Below are 19,503 nucleotides of genomic sequence, written 5' to 3'. Positions count from 1 at the left end.
AAAAATCAAATGCTTGAAATCACTACATCGTCCTGACCTTGATCTTGGTTGAGCTGTGTGGTGTGGGTATAGAACAAATACATCCCACCAATGGTTTAGTTTGTTCAGGCAATCTAGAACTCAACATTGAATTGAGATTGTATATTTAAGCACTAAGTTTTAATCTGTAATATCCATTTGGTATGTTATTAAGCGTGCAGTTGAACTGTAAGGAGCCTGTCTCTTCTCCAGGAGAAAACTTCCTGCAAAGACAAAGAAATGGAAATCCATATTTAACCTGGGACGATCAGGAAATGATTCAAAGGGTAAACTAAGCAGAAATGGCAGTGTGTTTGTGAGAGGACGTCAATTTGCAGGTAAGGAAATTGCTGACACCTGGTGGCAATAACTATACAGATCACAATTGACAAGGATTTCATCCAATATTGTACACATGAACAAAAAGGAATAATGAGCAAAATATATTTGACATTTGATGAGAAACTGGCATAAAACAGACAGCAGCAGATCAGATATCCTTTGTAAACTCTACAGTAGCCCCTCTCTCACAAACACCACCAATCCCACTCAGATTTACCCCTTCCATTGGCTTCAGTGGAATCACAGAGAGTACAGGCTTTCTAGAACAAAACTGATCCTTTATCTAAATAGACACAACAAATAGGAATGAAAGTTTATTGTTCACAAGTCAGCACATGCTGGCATTATGTGATGGGAGGAAACAGTATTCATATCCAATGATAGATTTAGTGCACAGAAACTTTGAAAGAGTGTGACTGTAGAGTCATTGAAAGTAATTTTGTCTTTAGGTGGCAGCATAAAGTTGGCATTATCAGACCAGCTGACTGTTACAAATTTCTCTCCATGTTGGCTTTGCTGGCATTTATTGCCCATCTCCAGTTGAGAAGGTTGTGGTGAACTGCCTTCTTGAACTACTACAGTTCATTTGGTGGGAGGGAGTTCCAGGATTATGATGCACTGTTTCAAATCATGATGGTATGTGCATGACAGAGAATTCACAGGGGGAGGTGGTGATGTTAAAATAATAAGCACGTTATTTTGAGCACACCTTTTAGATGGCAGTGGTCGTGGGTTTGGAAGGTGATGTCTAAGTAGCCTTAATGAATTTCTGCAGTGCATCTTATAGATGGTGCACACTGTTGCTACTGAGCATCAGTGATGAATGGAATGAATGGTAGAGGTTGTGATGAAATCAAGCCAGCTGCTTTGTCTTTGGTGGTGGTTAAGCTTCTTTAGTTGCACTCATCCATGGAAGTAGTGAGAATTCCATCACACTCCATTTATGTCTCGTAAATGGTAGACAGGTTTTGGGAGGCAGAAGAGGTGAATTATTTGTAACAGGATTCCCAGCACCTGACCTGTTTCAGTAGCCACAGTATACGATTAGTCTAGTACAATTTCTGGACAATGATAAGCCCCCAAGATGTTGAGAATTGGAGATTCAGCAATTATAATGCCATTGAATGTCAAGGGGTGATGATTAGATTCTGTCTTGATGACACACTCCATCACTTTATTGATGATTGAAAGTAGACTGATAGGGCAGCAATTGGTAATGTTGGATTTGGAAAAGTTCAGCAGGTCAGGCAACATCTGAGGAGCAGGAGAACCTGCTCCTGCATCTTGGATGCTGCCTGACCTGCTGTGCTTTTCCAGCACCACACTCTCAACTTTGATCTCTAGCACTCGCAGTCCTCACTTTCTGCTCCATGTTGGATTTGTCCTGCCTTTCATGTACAGGACAACTGTACAATTTTCAACATTGTCAGGTAGATGCCATTGTAGTAGCTGTACTGGAATGGCTACAAGAATGGTAAGTGCCCATGGCTTTGGGACAGGGAAGTATGATTCCAAATGTTAAGAGGATAAACTATGGGGAAAGGTACACTTGAGAGAAGGTGTACATATGATCTCATTGAATGATGTGTTTAATGGCAGAGATAGATTGAACCCAGAGTAATGAATCAAGAACTTCAAGTAAGGCAGGAGAATCAAAGACATTATCAATATACAAAATACTGTTTGACCATAGGATTGGTTTGTTGAAGTAGCAGACAAATAAGATCAATTGCACAAATGAAGGCTTTAGTCCTTTTTTTCCGATTGTAGTTGGATGTTTGAATGGAGGTACTAGCATGGAAAAATTATTGATTAATCTGATGTCATGTGATTTATACATCTTAATTTGTGAGACCTGCTATAAATCTAGACAATCACCTTTCTAGATATGAGCTTTATGAACAATCATGCCAAAGAATGAGGACAATAAATTCTTGCGATTACTTTGTACAACTTCATAAAATGTATGTGTGAATATACACCAAAATGCGGCACTTTGATATTTTCATTACGAGGAGAGGGTAGTCACTTTTCACAAAAAGCTGGAAAATAATTAAAATTGAAAAACAGAGAAGCTTAGAAAACAAAGAGTACAGTTACTGAATGATTTGTTAGAATGAAGATGGAGTGATGTTATTCCATTTCAGTTAAATAGAGCCACAGATTACTGTGTGCTCATTATTTTTACATCACACACAAAGATAAGTGGACTTACTGAGCTGAGTGGAGCAAAATTGCTTAATGAGTTGAACCAATCTTCACCTCATCTACCTTGATTCATGTTTGGAATGATTGAAGTGGAGTTCTTGTGCAGATCATTAAGGAGCTTTAATATCAACCACTGGACCTCACTCTAATAGATAGAGATGTATAAGTCAATTCCCTTAAGCATGATATATTCAGTTCAGTTGCAGTTATGCCTGATGCCACTGAACTCACAAAGTTATTTACAGTAGTTTCAATATTAAATATTTCTGCTTATATGCATAGGCTATATTATCCAAAGAGGGAAATAGAAATCCAACAGAACTCTGTGTGTGTGTTTGCGTTGGGGGCCAGGTATAGAGAGGCGCAAGGCTTTGAATCATATTGGATAGATGAGAAATTTTCTAAACTTACAGCTGCGCTGGAACAGCGCGCATATTTTCCAGTCATGAGGTCCTGGTGCAAGCACCAATGACAGGTTTCTTAGGGAGTCCTGAACAAAAAAAGACCAAAAGAACTGTGGATGCTGGAAATCAGATACAAAAACAGAAATTGCTAGAAAAACCCAGCAGATCTGCCAGACATGAGTGTTTCCAGCAATTTCCGGTTTTGTTTCTTAGGGAGCCCTTCCATTCTCATAAGCATCTCCTGATTATCATCTTCACCTTGAAACTAAAAGACCATAAGACATAAGAGTGGAAGCAAGGCCATTCGACCCATCGGGTCCACTCTGCCATTTAATCATGGCTGATGGGCGTTTCAATTCCACTTACTCGCATTCTCCTCGTAGCCCTTAATTCCTTACGAACTAGGTGGTAACCGGCCGAGAAAAGATGATGCCCTCCTTGTATGTAAATATGCATTTTCAAAAAAGTATGTGCATATACACCTATATGTGTAATAGCCTTCAAATATAAGTGAACGTTAGCATCAATGTCAGGATACTTAAACTTGTGTCGATTCCTTTTCCATTGTTTTATGAAATATTGAATCAATTTATTTTCAATGTATTGATGGCTCTATTAAAGTTCTTTGGGATCCTAGTTTTCACACAGAACACTTTCAAAGTTTAACTGTAGGCTGAAATAATCTGAAATTGACAAAGCCGCTATTCAATTGCAGTAGGGCGATGAAATTGAAAGGTACTGCTGGAACTTTAAGAATGTCACAATGAGTGCTATATATGACATTTCCTTAGAATGGTACACTTTATTTTTCAATGCAGCTGGAATTTGATTGTCATTCAATCTGGCACAAAATCCTAGAACATTCCTAAAACCACAAGAATCTGAAGTTTTCACAAAACATGATTAAACTCCAATACACCATGTACACATTTTGATATAAAGAGGGCTTATGAAGAAATGCACTCATATGACCTTAAAAAGTCCTAAAGTATTTTATAGCAGCTTCAACACTTTTCATCTGAAGAACAGCCAAGATTATAATGTATGGAAGCACAGCTGCCAGTTTACACACAGCAGTTAGATGAATGATCGTGTTAGTGATGTTAGTTGATTAATATTAGCCAGGCTGCCATGGGGAACTGACTATGTTCATTTTCAATCAGTGCCAGCCACTATTTTGCATCCACTATGGCACAGTGGCTCAGTGGTCAGTGCTGTTGCTTCACAATGCCAGGGACCCAGGCTTGATTCCAGCCTCGGTCGACTGTCTGTGTGGATTTTTCACATTCTCCCCATGTCTAAGTGGGTTTCCTCCCACAATCCAATTGGCCATGCTAAATTGCCCAAGTGTTCACCGATGTGTAGGTTAGGTGCATTAGTCGGGGGTTAATGTAGCGTAATAAGGTAGGGGAATGGGTCTGGGTGTGTTAATTTTTGGATGGTCGGTGTGGACATGTTGGGCTGAAGGGCCTGCTTCCACACTGTAAGGATTCTATGATCTACTGAGGTCAGGCAGTGACGTGGACACCCAAACGATGGATCTCTGACAATGTAGCACCCTGTCAATGGAATGTCAGCTTAGTTGCAATGTTCAAGTCTCTCGAGTGGAGCATGAGTCAACAGCCTTTTGGTTCAGAGACATGGGTGTGCCCCCTGAGCCAAGGCTGACAGCAAAAGGTTACAACCCAAGGTTGTGGTTCACACAGTATTGACAGAAAAAAACAAGCATTTTTTCAGTGTATAATGCCTGAATAGCTTTATTAGCTCATAATCTTATGATTCACACCTCAGGTTTGTTATTTCAAACATATTTTTCTCATATCTCCATTCTTTTTCTTGTGTGTTCAAACAGAGAAAGGCAACATTCGGCCTGCTAAAAGCATGGAATCCCTTTGCTCTTTGCCAACAGAGGGTAAGACATGTTATCCAATAAATCATTCTGCATTTTCATGTTATTGAAGGAAGATGGTGTTGGAAATCCAGACTGAAATCAGCAGGGCCCAGAAAAGCAATACACCAGATTAACAAAGCCACAGATTTAAGTTTAAAAATAGAGCATTTCTATGTGAGAACACTTTGAGAAAGTATTACATTCTGATTGTCATCACTATTCAATCGACGTTTCGGGCATAAGCCCTTCTTCAGGAATGAGGAAAGTGTGTCCAGCAGGCTAAGATAAAAGGTAGGGAGGAGGGACTTGGGGGAGGGGCGTTGGAAATGCGATAGGTCCCTCCTCCCTACCTTTTATCTTAGCCTGCTGGATACACTTTCCTCATTCCTGAAGAAGGGCTTATGCCCGAAACGTCGATTCTCCTGTTCCTTGGATGCTGCCTGACCTGCTGCGCTTTTCCAGCAACACATTTTCAGCTCTGATCTCCAGCATCTGCAGTCCTCACTTTCTCCTGGGTTATTGAACCAACAAGTGAGATAGGCAGCTCTAAGGTTTGAATTCTATTGTGTGATCGTAACAAAGTTGCATTGGGGTTCTATATTCAAATCAGTAGTCCTGGAGGGGGCTCTTGTGATGCAGTGGTAGTGTCCCTATCTCTGAACCAGGAGACCTAGCTTCAAGTCTCACCTACCACAGAGTGTGTAACATAATCTGAGTAACTTGCTTCCACCTCTAAATGGTAGCCCACCTGATGGTACCTGCCTTTTGTTGTTCTCTTAGAAGATTGATTGCTCTTTTAAAAAGAAAATCAGTTTAATCGAATAATCAAGAGCTGATAGGCCTCAGGATTCTAAAGGCAAAATGGTGGCAGGAGGAGCAATTCAATTGGAGGTAACAAAATTTGTACCAATTCCCCATTAGCATGATCCATATAAATTTCACTTCCCTTGTGATATTTACTAATCATGTAGTTAAAGTTATATTTTATTGAAACAAATTACCAACATTTTCCCACCATGCCATTACTACTGCGATAGGTAGATTTCTTAATGCAAACTCCCATTTGAAGGCTGCTTGGATTAGAATTCAATTTCTCCAGTTGCATTGCTTTATGTTCAATGAAATGAGTAATTCCACATTTTTGGCAGGGGCTATGAAATATTCTCTCTGGTTGTGTTGCACCAGATGGAAAAACAAAAACAAATGTGTCTCGACAAGTAGACTCCCAATGTCAGAAGTGGATTGATGCTAATTTGACTTGTCTCCATTTCCCCACTATTCCTAAAGTTATTCAGACCAGTGCGGAGATTGGAAAAACTATGTGGTTTATAGGCATGTGTAATGCCATATGACCACACCTAACTCATTCATCCAGAAAACGTAGTCCTTCTGTTACATTATCCAATTGTTTGTTGAAAAGCTCCAAGAGTTTTGTACTGACCACTCTACCTAGATGTCAGTTCCTGTTCTACACATCCACATATGAAGACACAAGGCACAAAGTTGCCTTTCACCAATTTCAGCCTGTATTTCCTTGTTGTTTCTTAGTGTCATAAAGATCTACAGTACAGAAAATGGAACTTTAGCTAATTACATCCACACTGGTCAAAAACAAGCACCTATCTATTCTCATCCAATTTTCCAGGACTTGGCCTTGGATGCCTTGGCATCTCAAGTGCATATACAAGTACTGCTTTAATGTTATGAGGATTTCTGTCTCTCCCATCCTTATGGACAGTGACTCCCAGATTGTCACCACCTCCTGGGTGAAAATTTCTTTCCTCAAATCTCCTCTAGACATTCTGCCCTAACCTTAGATCTATGCCCCCAGATCATTGAACCCTTCATTAAGAGGAATAGTTGAAACGGTTCTGGAAAAGTTCAAAAGTCACACAACACTTGGTTATAGTCCAATGGGCTTATTCTAAATCACAAGCTTTCGGAGCATTGCTCCTTTATCAGGTGACCTTCATGTGAAGAAAGAGGAGGACTCTAAAAGCTTATCATTTCAAATAAACCCTTTGGACAATAACCTGGTGTCGTGTGACTCTGACCTCGTCCACCCCAGTCCACATCAAGTTCTGAAAAAGACTCCGGTCTGCACTGCTCACTATCTTATACTGCATACCTCTCTCTTGCTCATGAGTCCATAATTTTCAAGATATTAAGGCCAGTTTCTCCAGGCAACTCAGTTTGGCCCTTTTCTCCACTACTTTGAGTAATAGAATGTCTCTCTTTGTCTTGATGATCAAAGGAGGTCACAACAATCATGGTGCAGTCATACTGTGCCAGACGTCTGTATGGTTTCATGGTTTCAACATAACATCCTCTGTCATAGAGTCATAGAACCATAGAGATGTACAGCATGGAAACAGACCCTTTGGTCCAACCCATCCATGCCAACCAGATATCCCAACCCAATCTAATCCCACCTGCCAGCACCCGGCCCATATCCCCCCAAACACTTCCTATTCATATACCCATCCAAATGCCTTTTAAATGTTGCAATTGTACCAGTCTCCACCACCTCCTCTAGCAGCTCATTCCATACACGTACCACCCTCTGTGTGAAAAAGTTGCCCCTTAGGTCTGTTTTATATCTTTCCCCTCTCACCCTAAACCTATGCCCTCTAGTTCTGGACTCCCTGACCCCAGTGAAAAGACTTTGTCTATTTATCCTATCCATGCCCCTCATAATTTTGTAAACCTCTATAAGGTCACCCCTCAGCCTCAGACGCTCCAGGAAAAACAACCCCAGCCTGTTCAACCTCTCCCTATAGCTCAAATCCCCCAACCCTGGCAACATCCTTGTAAATCTTTTCTGAACCCTTTCAGGTTTCACAACATCTTTCCGATAGGAAGGAGACCAGAATTGCACACAACATTCCAACAGTGGCCTAACCAATGACTTGTACAGCCGCAACATGACCTCCCAACTCCTGTACGCAAGACTCTGACCAATAAAGGAAAGCATACCAAACGCCTTCTTCACTATCCTATCTACCTGAGACTCCACTTTCAAGGAGCTATGAACCTGCACTCCAAGATCTTTGTTCAGCAACACTCCCTAGGACCTTACCATTAAGTGTATAAGTCCTCCTAAGATTTGCTTTCCCAAAATGCAGCACCTCGCATTTATCTGAATTAAACTCCATCTGCCACTTCTCAATTCATTGGTCCATCTGGTCAAGACCCTGTTGTAATCTGAGGTAACCTTCTTCGCTGTCAAATACACCTCCAATTTTGGTGTAATCTGCAAATTTACTAACTGTCCCTCTTATACTCACATCCAAATCATTTATATAAATGACAAAAGTAGAGGACCCAGCACCGATCCTTGTGGCACTCCACTGGTCACAGGCCTCCAGTCTGAAAAACAACCCTCCACCACCACCGCCTTTTGTCTTCTACCTTTGAGCCAGTTTTGTATCCAAATGGAAATTCCCCCTGTACTCCATGAGATCTAACCTTGCTAACCAGTCTCCCAAGGGGAACCTTGTCGAACGCCTTACTGAAGTCCTTATAGATCACATCCACCGCTCTGCCCTAATCAATTCTCTTTGTTACTTCTTCAAAAAACACAATCAAGTTTGTGAGACATGATTTCCCATGCCCAAAGCAATGTTGACTATCCCTAATCAGTCCTTGCCTTTGTGCTGGTTTAGCATTCAGTTCAACATTCATTGTTATTTTGCTTGCTGTACCATAGCATCTGAATGGGTCTTGATTAAAAGCCCTGGAGCTCTTTCCAACTCTCCCTTAGCTATTTTAAACAATTCATTGTGTTCATATGACACTTAATTTTCTTAATAGTACACTTTATACTTGTCTGTTTTGGAATTCATTTACTACAACTATATGCCTCAGTACTTTACCTTCCTCCATTAAGATATTCTTCAAAACCTCTCTGTGGTTTTGATCATCTGATCTAATTTTGCTTTATGTGGTTCAGCATCATTTTTTTTTTAAAATTATGTTCTTGTTTTATTATGATGTTTTATTGTGTTAAAGGTTAAATACATAATGGTGCTACATAACAACAGCACGGTGGTTCAGTGGTTAGCACTGCTGCCTCACAGCACCAGGGTGCCAGGTTCAATTCCAGCCTCGGGCAACTGTCTGTGTGGAGTTTGCACATTCTCCCTATATCTGCATGGGTTTCCTCTGAGTGCTCCGGTTTCCTCCCACAGTCACAAAGATGTGCGAGTTGTGCGGGTCAGGTGAATTGGCCATGTTAAATTGCCCATAGTGTTAGGTTCATTAGTCACAGGGAAATGGGTCGGGGGGGTTACTCTTCGGAGGGTTGGTGTGGACTGCTTAGGCCGAAGGGCCTGTTTCCATACTGTAGGGAGTCTAATCGAGACTCATTGTTGTAAAACATCCCTAAATGCTTGTAGACCACCGAGCTGAGAAAATTTGAGGCTACAGTATTGCAACTTGTATCAATCCATAAACTGAGATAGATGCATTATTATAAGTCATAAGTCTTTTTGGTTTTGGTCAGAGGAACAGCTCAAGGTCAAATGAGAACTAAATAAATTACGTCCAAACTGCAAGAAGTTGAAATGGAAAACAACACAAACCATTCTCTGCAAATTTGAAGCATTAGTTTGTCTGCATTTAACTTTAAACCTTCTTAAATATCATATTTCTGTTTCTTAGATGATGAAAAAGGGGGTCGATTTAAACATGCTGCGACTCTGGGAGGAAATCTCTCACCATCACTGAAATCTCGCACACTCGGCTCAGGAAGTTCTTACAGTCTCGGCAGGAGGCACAGTGATTGGGATCAGGACGAGCTCATTGGTGCTATTGGAGGCTGTGCCAAAGACTTTAGTGAAGAAACGCCTGCCAAGGGGTCGGCACCTTTCAGGGCACAACCAGAGCAGCTGAAGGTTTTTCGTGGAGACGCTTTCAATAAATCAGAACCCACGTCACCAAAGACTAGACGGCTGTTTTATTCAAACAATTCCAATGATTCTCCAGCAAAATCTAATTTCCCAGGTGACTTATTTCCTCTTGAAGCATCGCCACAACATCATAGAAAGCCAATGGCATTGAATATATCTGAGCCTTTTTCTGTATCTGTGCCATTACACATCTCAGGAATTATCAGTCCCACCACCGCACCCTCTAGACAAGCACAAAATCTAAAAGACTTAGCTCTGCAAGAATCAACAAATGGAACATCCCAAGGTGACATCAGTATTCTACCAGTCACCGAAAATGGAGAAGGAGGTCCTCACAGTGAGCAGTCCAATTCAGAAAGCAAAAGGTCGAATGGTATGTTCAATACACTGCAAAGATAATCTGTTTACCTTACAGTGCGAATATGATGCAGTTAGTAAATGTTAAGCATCTTATTCATGAGTTTTCTCCTTTAGCTTTGAGTAAAATATTAAGAAGCAGACAATGTTTGCTTTTTATTCCTGTAGAAAACTCTAAGATTTTAAATTGATTCAAAATTCATAATGTCCTTCATAGTTGGTTAGCCATTTGACATTCAGCCATCACAAATGATGAAAGATTTCAGCAACAGTGAGAACCTCCAGGAGAGGAAAGCACATTTTCCAGGTAATAAGACCATGTCATTTCAGAAAAAATACATTTATTAATAATTGACCTTTTTCAATTTCTTCAAGATATCAAAGAAACTTCTTGTTGTATGTACAGACACATTGCTAGTAGTGTTTCAGTGACTTCAAGATATAGGAAAAGAAGAAGGTCATTCAGCCCATTGACTCTGCTCCACCATTCAATGAGAGTGTTGGATGATCTGATAGTCCTCAACTCTACTTTCCCACCTTTTCTCCATTACCCTTGATTCTCTTACTGATTAAACATCTGTCTACCTCAGCCTTGAAGGTAATTAATGACCCAGTCATGGCAGTCCACTGTGGTAAAGAATTCCACAGTCTCACTACGCTCTGAGAGAAGAAATTCCTCCTCATCTCTGAGATTATGCTTTCTGATCCTCAACTATCCCACAAAGGGAAACAACCTCTCAACATCTACTCTGAAAAGCCCTCTAGGAATCGTGCATGCTTCAATAAGGTCACTTCTCATTCTTTTTGACTCCAATGAGTACAGGTCCAACCTAATCAACCTTTCTACATTCCTTCATACCTGGGAAATGTACTCTGAACAGCCTCCAATGCCAATACATAGAATCATCGAGATTTACAACATGGAAATAGACCCTTCGGTCCAACTCATTCAAGATGACCAGATATCCTAACCTAATGTAGTCCCATTTGCCAGCATTTGGCCCATATCCCTCCAAACCCTTCCTATTCATATACCCATGCAGATGCCTTTTAAATGATATAATTGTACCAACTCACCACCTCCTCTGGTAGCTTGTTCCTTACATGCACCAAACTCTGTGTGAAAATATTGCCACTTAGGTCCCTTCTATATCTTTCCCTTCTCACTCTAAACCTATGCCCTCTAGTTCTGGACTCACCCATCTCAGGGAAAAAAACGTTGTCTATTTATCCTATCTATGCCCTTCATGATTTTATAAACCTCTATAAGGTCACCCCTGATCCTTCAAAGCTCCAGGGAAAATAGCCCTCCCTATAGCTCAAATTCTCCAACCCTGGCAACACCCTTATAAATCTTTTCTGAACCCTTTCATGTTTCACAACATCCTTCTAATAGGAGGGAGACCAGAATTGCACATAATATTCCAAAAGTGCCCTAACCGGTGTCCTGTATGGCTGCAACTCCTATACTCAATATTTCCTTAGATAAGGAGACCACACTGTTTATTGTATTCCACCTGAGGTGAACTAGTGCCTTATATAGTTTTATTAAGACTTCCTTAGTTCTATACACCATTCCCTTTGAAATATAGGTTAACATTAAATTTGCCTTCCCTAATATTTGTTGAACTTGTAAGCTAGCTTTTTATGTGGCTGTATCACTGCTCTGTTTGGAAAACTACAGCAACATTTATATTTGGAGAGAAAAGATTGATTTCAGCAGTCACTTTGCTAGATGTCTTAAGCTACTTTAATCAATTGTACTTATCTCGTGCCCAAAATCCACTTTTTCTCTCCTTTTATGTAGATGACCAGGAAATTGAGAAGCCCCAGTTGCAGCCTGAACCACTCACTGAGGATTACTCAGATTCACCGTCGCAAGATCAGCCACAAACTTTTCCAACTCCGACAGGTCAACGCTCTGATCCATTAGAGCTCAAACCCTCAACATCAGTGACCAGCTCACCTGTTCCTCCTGACCTTGGTGAGAAAACAAAACTGGATGAAACATATCCTTCAGCTGCATTCCCCACAAGGCAACCAAGTGAAAATGGACATCAAACAGAATGGAGCAATGATATAGAAGAGCATCTGGCAACTAAACAGGTTACCCTACTGCATTTTTGAATCTTTAGAACTTTATCTTTGTTGCACTGGAAATTGAAAATGTATACATGGGTATGAGTTATATTTTAGAGTGAAGACACCACAATCCATCTTCCTGGATTATCCACTAGAATTATTGCACAGCAATTAATTTCTCATTGTACAATTGATCATACTACGTATCTTTGGGATGTTTTTGATTTTCAGGGCGAGACAACAGAACAGGCAAAATGGATTCAGGCTTCCCCAGTTCACCTGTTCTGAAAATCAGCTGACATCAGCCAGTTTAGTGCATTCCAGAGATCACTGCAGACTCTTGGATGCAGAATGAATCATTACCTCAATTTGTCAAGCATTTAGAGAATGGTCCCATCACAATTATTTCAAGAATTGGTTGCTGAAGTCTTTCCTTCAAACTGAAATTTTCCTCAGAATGTCGGGTCCCTGTGGTGGAATTTGTACCAATTCCCATGCTCCATAAAACACCAACTTGCATTTACCCACTGTCTTTAACATAGCAAAATGTCCTCAGTGGATTTAATCCCAAAACTCCTGTTGGAAATGAATATTTATGAAAAGGAATGAAGAAATGATTGGATGATATCTTTGCCAATTTCAGTATGAGATAACTTTTTGATACTGTCAATATCCAACACTTTATAAAGGCACAAGTAACAAACATGCAAAGTTGTTCTCAGATTGACGAATCTACAGACAACAGCCTAAAGGACAATTCTAAGATATTCTGACTAATAGTTTCCGAATTTAAGGTGGCATCCTCGTGGACTGAGAAAGGGAACTTGCACAGGTTGAAGTTAGCCACCTATTCCAGTACCCACCCAGTTTATAGCTGCTGCATTCAGCGGGACTATCCCTAAAACATACAAATGTTTTTGAATAAGATGATGATGATTCATGGCATTAGAAGTTTTACGTTATGCCACTACTAGTCATCTATATGAATGTCAAACACGCCATATTGCAAGGACACATTGATTCAAGGTTATGCTCATGGGAAACTGATTTTTCAGCTAACTGTACTTTTAAACCTTCTGACAAATGCCTTACCAACTAGTTTCCTGCTCCTGGGTTTTTATTCCCCCACATTCAGAAATTCCAAAGAGGCCATGTAGATTTCCTTAGGAAGATTTTTTTTGGAAAATGAGGATGAGGGAAAAACAGGGGCCTGGCTTGTCAGATAGCACAGGACACTCCTAATACCTAGTGACCCGTGACCCTACACCAGGATGCACAGATGGTACTTCTTCCCCCACTAGTTGATTTGAGGAGCAATGCTTTTGGTGACCAAACTTCATAAACAATGCGACTACTTTGTTATCTCATGTAATCCAGTGGCCAGCCGCAGCCCACCTACATTGACAGGCACTGATTTACACTGGACATGTCACAACTGCCGAGAGCACAGATAGTCATTCTTCAAATAAAGGCCTTGATATCAAACTCTCAAAATGGATTTTGTCAGCATGGCCCTTTAAACCACAACAGCTGTCTAAGTGCAATTCCCCTCCAGCTCTCGCTAATATAATGTACAGTCAGACATCAGCCTATCATAAGGACCCTATCTGTAATATTTCAATTAGTTTGACTAATTGTGGCGAGTAACATCTTCCTTCCATTTTCTGTGAGTCACTTGACACCATTTCACACTGTGTAATTCCCAGGGTAGAAATGCTCAGTTTTCAAATCCACGTGATTAAAATTGGATTTAATAATTTGCTTTTTCTTTCTGTGCTGCATTATAAACAGAGTTGTCTAATGATTGTTTCTTTGCGGGATATGATTTCAACATCCTGTCCTCTGCAAAGTATCATTTTAGATCGATTTCTGACTGAAGAGGCTTTGTGTCTCGTGACCCTGCTTTTGATGTGTAGCACAGATGTCCTCTAGTGGAAGGAATGATACTGTACATTCTCATTGAATTAGTATTTCCAGAGTAGGCTTTGCAAATTTCAAATTTGAGAGTGTGGTGCTAGAAAAGCACAGCGGGTTAGGCAGCATCCGAGGAGCAGACCTTTACCAGTCAGTCTCGTACACTAGAAATTCAGGCACACAACACAATCGACTTTGTTGATTTCCATTGCAAGAATGAATGGACAGAAGATTCATCAAGGACCATTAATCTGTACGCTTGAATTCTCACCATGGTAACTCTCAAGGTGCATGGTTTTGAATTGTTTTCTTTCAATGTTAGTTCAACACACTAGGCTGTGTCATTCCAGCAAAGATGGACTGTTGAACTCACAGCAATACTGCCTTTTGGAGGTCCTGTTATTTAGGCAAACGTAAGTGGTACCTTGGCATTATTCAAAGAAGAATGGAGAAGTTCTCCCAATGTCCTGGCCAATATTTCTTCCTCAACTAATGCCAAAAAAAAATTGCTTGGGAGATTGCTTCATGCAGAATGACTGTCACATTTACCCATATAGCAGCAATGATTACATTTCAAAAGTAGCCATTGGTTGTAAAGTACTTTGAGACAGCCTGAAATGCTGATAAAATGCTATATAAATGCAAGTTCTTTCTTTTTCTTCATGACTCCTGCTAGAGGACAGTCTGGTAAGTACTAAGTACACCTCACATACCTGGCTACCCACCTTGCTTATGGTAAGACTGGGTGCTTGACCACTGATTTGACCTATCAGAGACAAACATGGTCATGCCTATACACCACATCAATGCATATCCTTCAACAACAGTCATTTGTCAAGCGCTAGGAGCTGGAGTCCTGATTAATTGCATTTCCCATACTCTAGAATTAATTTAATTGTTTCTGTTAGATAAGATCAGGTAATCCAGCATGATCCTGGTACTGAACATTCCTGATGTGGCTAACACAGCACATTTGTTCTACTGATCTATCCCTGAGACGTATACAAAGATAAACATCCACTCTCTTACAATAATAGGCAATACACTCCTTCACCAGCTGATGGAGTTTGCTTTTAGTCAAAAATGTAAGTGATAAATGTTAAAACTGAATTTCTGGTGATCAAAGTCAGGGCCTTATTAACATTATGTTATGTATATTTTCATAGGGCACAGATTCATCTGCCAAGGCATTCATAGAGCAACTGTGGCCAGAAATGAAAGAGCTCGAAATCAGAGAACCTGAGGAGGTCACTGCAGTGAACAATGCTCAAGAAAAGATGGAGGACAGGCCCAGTCAGTCACATAACAAGAGTGATATGGAGGAAAAGTCCCTGCCTGATACAACGGTAAAGCCAAAGTTTAAAGGACCTCAAAGAATACACAGTCTTCCTGACCTCTTCTTATCAAGTCCACCTCCAATGATTGAAAATAGCACAGCACTGTGCCTGAATGCCACAAATCACATATATTCCAGTGAAGCAAGTAGCACCAAGATCTCTGATCCTAGCCTGGCCCTGTCACAGCTGAATCCATCCACCAAACCCTTGAGTGAGTGCTCAAAGACAGAGCTTTCTAAACCAATAACAGATGCAAACATTTTGATGGCACCAATCGAGAGCCTACCAATGTGGTGCACAGGAGTTTCTACAGGTTCTTTCATCTCAAATTATCCTGAATCTAATCTGGATCAACTAACTAATCCTAATTCAGATGAGAAGCATCAATGTCCAGCTGCTACTCTTGAAGTTAAGCCTTCGGAGCCTTGCATTAAGGATGGAACCTCTAACAAATTTGAACCAAACTTAAAAGCAGATGACAATGTTTCAGGAACATGCTCAGAAGATGCCCTCTCCATCCAAACAGAACAGACAGCAGTCAATCTGTCCAACAACGAATGTGATCAAAAGGGGCAATTTGCAGATATGCAGTCCAATCAGAAATCTGCAGCAGCACAGACTGATGCCAGTGAGCTCCTCCTACTGGAAGATTGCATGGTGAATGAGACTTTAAAACAGCCTGGCCCCCATTCACCCGAATCAGATCAATCTATGAAAGATGGGAAAGAATGTTCAACATTAATGCCTCCAAATGAAATACCAGGTGAAAGGCAGGAGACGTTATCACCTGATGTTTGTACAGATATGATAGCTTCTGAAGATCTTTACAATCAATCATCTCAATCTGCGAAGAAATATATTGAGTGGAACAGACAAAGCCCAGAGACCTCTTCACAAATCTGCAACGGTGAGTCTTTAAAAAATAGCTCTAATCCAACCAATTCTGTACAGTTCCCAAATGGAGTGGAGGGAATCTCTACAAGTGACCAGCAACATGTTTCACTAACTGAAGACAATACATTATCATCAAATGGATCAGAGAGTTTATGCATTATAAATGCAGGGGCGACACCATGTTTTCAGTCATTAGAATCTGAATCCGGAAGGACAACATCTGATAGAAATGACTGCTTGAAGTCTAATGATGAGGCCTCATTACTTGTCTTATACCCCATGGTCAATGACAAGCCTCCAATATCTGATGATTGTACTATTCAGTCAATCCCCGTCGGTGTCACTGCCATTAGAATGACTTATATGATAAAGACATGTCAAGTCAAAGCCATTCCAGTCATTCCACCAAAACTCCAGTTCACTCAGATCCCACAACCTTTAGCAAAAAAGAATCTCTCTCCTCCTGCACTTCCTTTGGATAAAGTGTTAACAATTTTGCAGCCCATTACAGCATGTGAACAGAGCAGTCCTGAGAGCAAAAGTAGATTGGATTCTTCTTTAATAAATTCTTCAGCAGCGGAATATAAAGATGGGAAAGAAAATGGCCTACCTGGGCATGGATCTTCTACAATTTCACTGGATACCTCACTTGTGCAATCCAAAACCACCGAAACAACACCAATTGTAAAAAGAACCTGCCAGTCAAATGGAGAGGATGTATTTGAAAGTTCAACGCCTTCTAGAACGGAAAGATCTCCAGTGCAACAAAAGCCTGGGTTTCTGCGGCATGCACAGCACAGGTCAAAGACAGGTCGGCCTCAAAGTCTCATCCTATTCAGTCCACCCTGGCCTAACATGGAACGTCCTTCTACCCTAGACACCAACAAGGTGCTTCTTAGTCCAGTGCAATCCAGCCCTGAACCACTTTCACCATTAGAATTGGATCACACAACCCCTGACAGCTACATGCATGAACTTAATGACAGTCAGAAGGGGCCAGAGGGTGTCACACTTCGAAGCCGAATGAGCATGCCAAAAAGTGGGCAGAGGTTGGAGACCTCAACAAGTTGTTTTTACCAGCCTCAAAGGAGGTCCATGATATTTGAAAATAGAGGGGGCAGGCAAATTGAATGACCACCTTTTGCTGATTCTACAATCTCCAGACTGGCAAAGATTTACTAGTTATGACACTTTTCAATCACAATCTATATGTATTCTAATACCTACTGCTCAAATGTCTGTCAAAGATTGAAAATATGCATTAAAACAAGCACAAAATGAAAGATGTGAAGTAGCTGGATTTGTACAAGGTGAGGGCTATTGGCTATTTGGATTAGGTGGTTCATAAACAGACCTAAGTCTAGCATTGATTACAATACCACTTAACTAAGTGCAAGTTAAAATGAATCTAGAGTAAATCCAAAATATGCAAAGTAATGGCCAAACTGTTCTTTAAAAGTACATTTCATATAGCTTCTCTAAACTAAATCTGTGCAATGAATGTGAGGAAGAGTTAATTACTGCCAAACTGTACAGTTCTCATCTTGCTAACAGCTTATTTCTCATTTCAATAGAATGGGTGCCCTTGCCTGATTTGCTACAGGAAATGCATTACTGTAATATTTATTGGAATTTGTAGTGAATCTCATTACAGGATATGTGGAGACATTTTACCATGAGTGTTATAAGCATGAAATTGTGCATCATTGGTGGTTAAGAAACTTAATTTTATCAACATACTGTTTTGTTTATTGCTTACTTTACCTGTTGATCTATTAAACATTGTAACACAGCAACCTCAGTCCAAATTATAGTATTTTCCAAATTTATACAGATCCATTGTACCTCATAGAAAAGAAAGCTATGCAGAATTGTGTCACTCATTTTTTAGCTCAAGCGGATAATCTACAAAAGATATACTACTGTATTATTTATCTAGATACAGCCATCTCAGAGGATAGACAACACCAGTGTTTTTTTTCTGTAAATGCTTCAACATCTCAGTTTCAGTGTTTATGTCTTTCTCATGTACGGAAACTATTTCTATATTGTCAAATATTAAATGTAAGTATGTTTTCCAATTCTGAGAATTAAAATGTTTTAATAACAATATATTTCTCAAACGTTTTGCTATTTTATCTATTTTGCATCATCAAGCATTACATATTGGTAATAAAATGATCTGAATTTTCAGACACTTGGAAACAGCAATAGACAGGATCAGAAACATGCAAGGCTGGCTGATGTGCCAGTTTCCCATGCCCAGTTTCTGGTGTTGGCCATTTTGACTGACAGGTGTTAGGGCCTCAAAAGTAGACAATGAAGACCAACAGGGCTTTTTCATGTGTTGACACAGAGGTGAGTCTTTGGGCAGCAGCACTGAGTAATCTTCAGGGTAACGCAAAGAAGAGGTTGGTGAAGGTACACTAGGCTGGCCACAATTCTCCTGTTTGGGGATCTACACACTATGTGATCTCCGCCTTTAGATCAAAGAAAGAAAACTCTAAACTTTGCAAATTAGAATGTTAGAATCTCATGGCTAACTTTAAATACTATTTGGTAAGAAGAACTATAATCTTACCACATGTATGATCAAATCTCCAAATATATTACCACCGTCAATGGACCTGCCTTCCTGGAGAGGGGCAGCTGAAGAAACAAGGAGGAGGGTATATCTACTGGAAAAGAAAGGTAGAAAGTAAGTCTCATGTCCATGGAGTTGTCTTTACCATCAGGAATGGAGTCCTGCCTGCACTGCTGGAATTTCCAGTTGAAGAAATAGAAGATTCATAACACGTCACTCACAGTTCAGCAGGAATGTAGATGACACTCTTGTCAGTGCTTACGTCTGACCCTGACTCAGATGAAGATGTTGGTGAGAAGTTTGATTCTGCTCGTAATGACATTTTCAGTACTATTCCAATGGAAGGACAGATCATTGTCCTTCTGGACAACTTCAATGCCATGACTCCGATGTGGAGCAAAACCGTTGAGAAAAATGAAATGGAAAAAGACAATGCAAATGATGCCTGCTTGCTGATAAAATGTGTTCAGTATAGCCTCACTGCAGCAAACAACTTCTGACAGAACAAATATAAAACCACATGGATGCATCCATGGTCAAACAACCAGCATCTCGGGGATTA

The 19,503-nt window shown here is 40.3% G+C and overlaps 1 protein-coding gene across 1 annotated transcript in view; it reads left to right on the top strand.

The window, feature by feature from the left end:
- arhgap31 (Rho GTPase activating protein 31) overlaps nt 1-18,471 on the top strand; it is a 102,423-nt gene extending 83,952 nt beyond the window's left edge. Inside the window, exons 8-12 of the mRNA XM_043700660.2 lie at nt 232-356; nt 4,825-4,884; nt 9,526-10,146; nt 11,938-12,236; nt 15,293-18,471. Coding sequence (XP_043556595.2) covers nt 232-356; nt 4,825-4,884; nt 9,526-10,146; nt 11,938-12,236; nt 15,293-17,491 — 3,304 coding nt within the window. The 3' untranslated portion in view covers nt 17,492-18,471. The remainder of the gene's footprint in view (nt 1-231; nt 357-4,824; nt 4,885-9,525; nt 10,147-11,937; nt 12,237-15,292) is intronic.
- Nucleotides 18,472-19,503: the final 1,032 nt, after the last annotated feature.

The sequence above is a fragment of the Chiloscyllium plagiosum genome, unplaced genomic scaffold, assembly GCF_037043375.1.
Source record: "Chiloscyllium plagiosum isolate Xiang-an unplaced genomic scaffold, Cpla_swu_hap1 HiC_scaffold_12, whole genome shotgun sequence".
Classification (NCBI taxonomy): Eukaryota; Metazoa; Chordata; class Chondrichthyes; order Orectolobiformes; family Hemiscylliidae; genus Chiloscyllium; species Chiloscyllium plagiosum.
The sequence above is the reverse complement of the archived record's forward strand: the minus strand, read 5'-3'. Positions and strand labels throughout refer to the sequence as shown.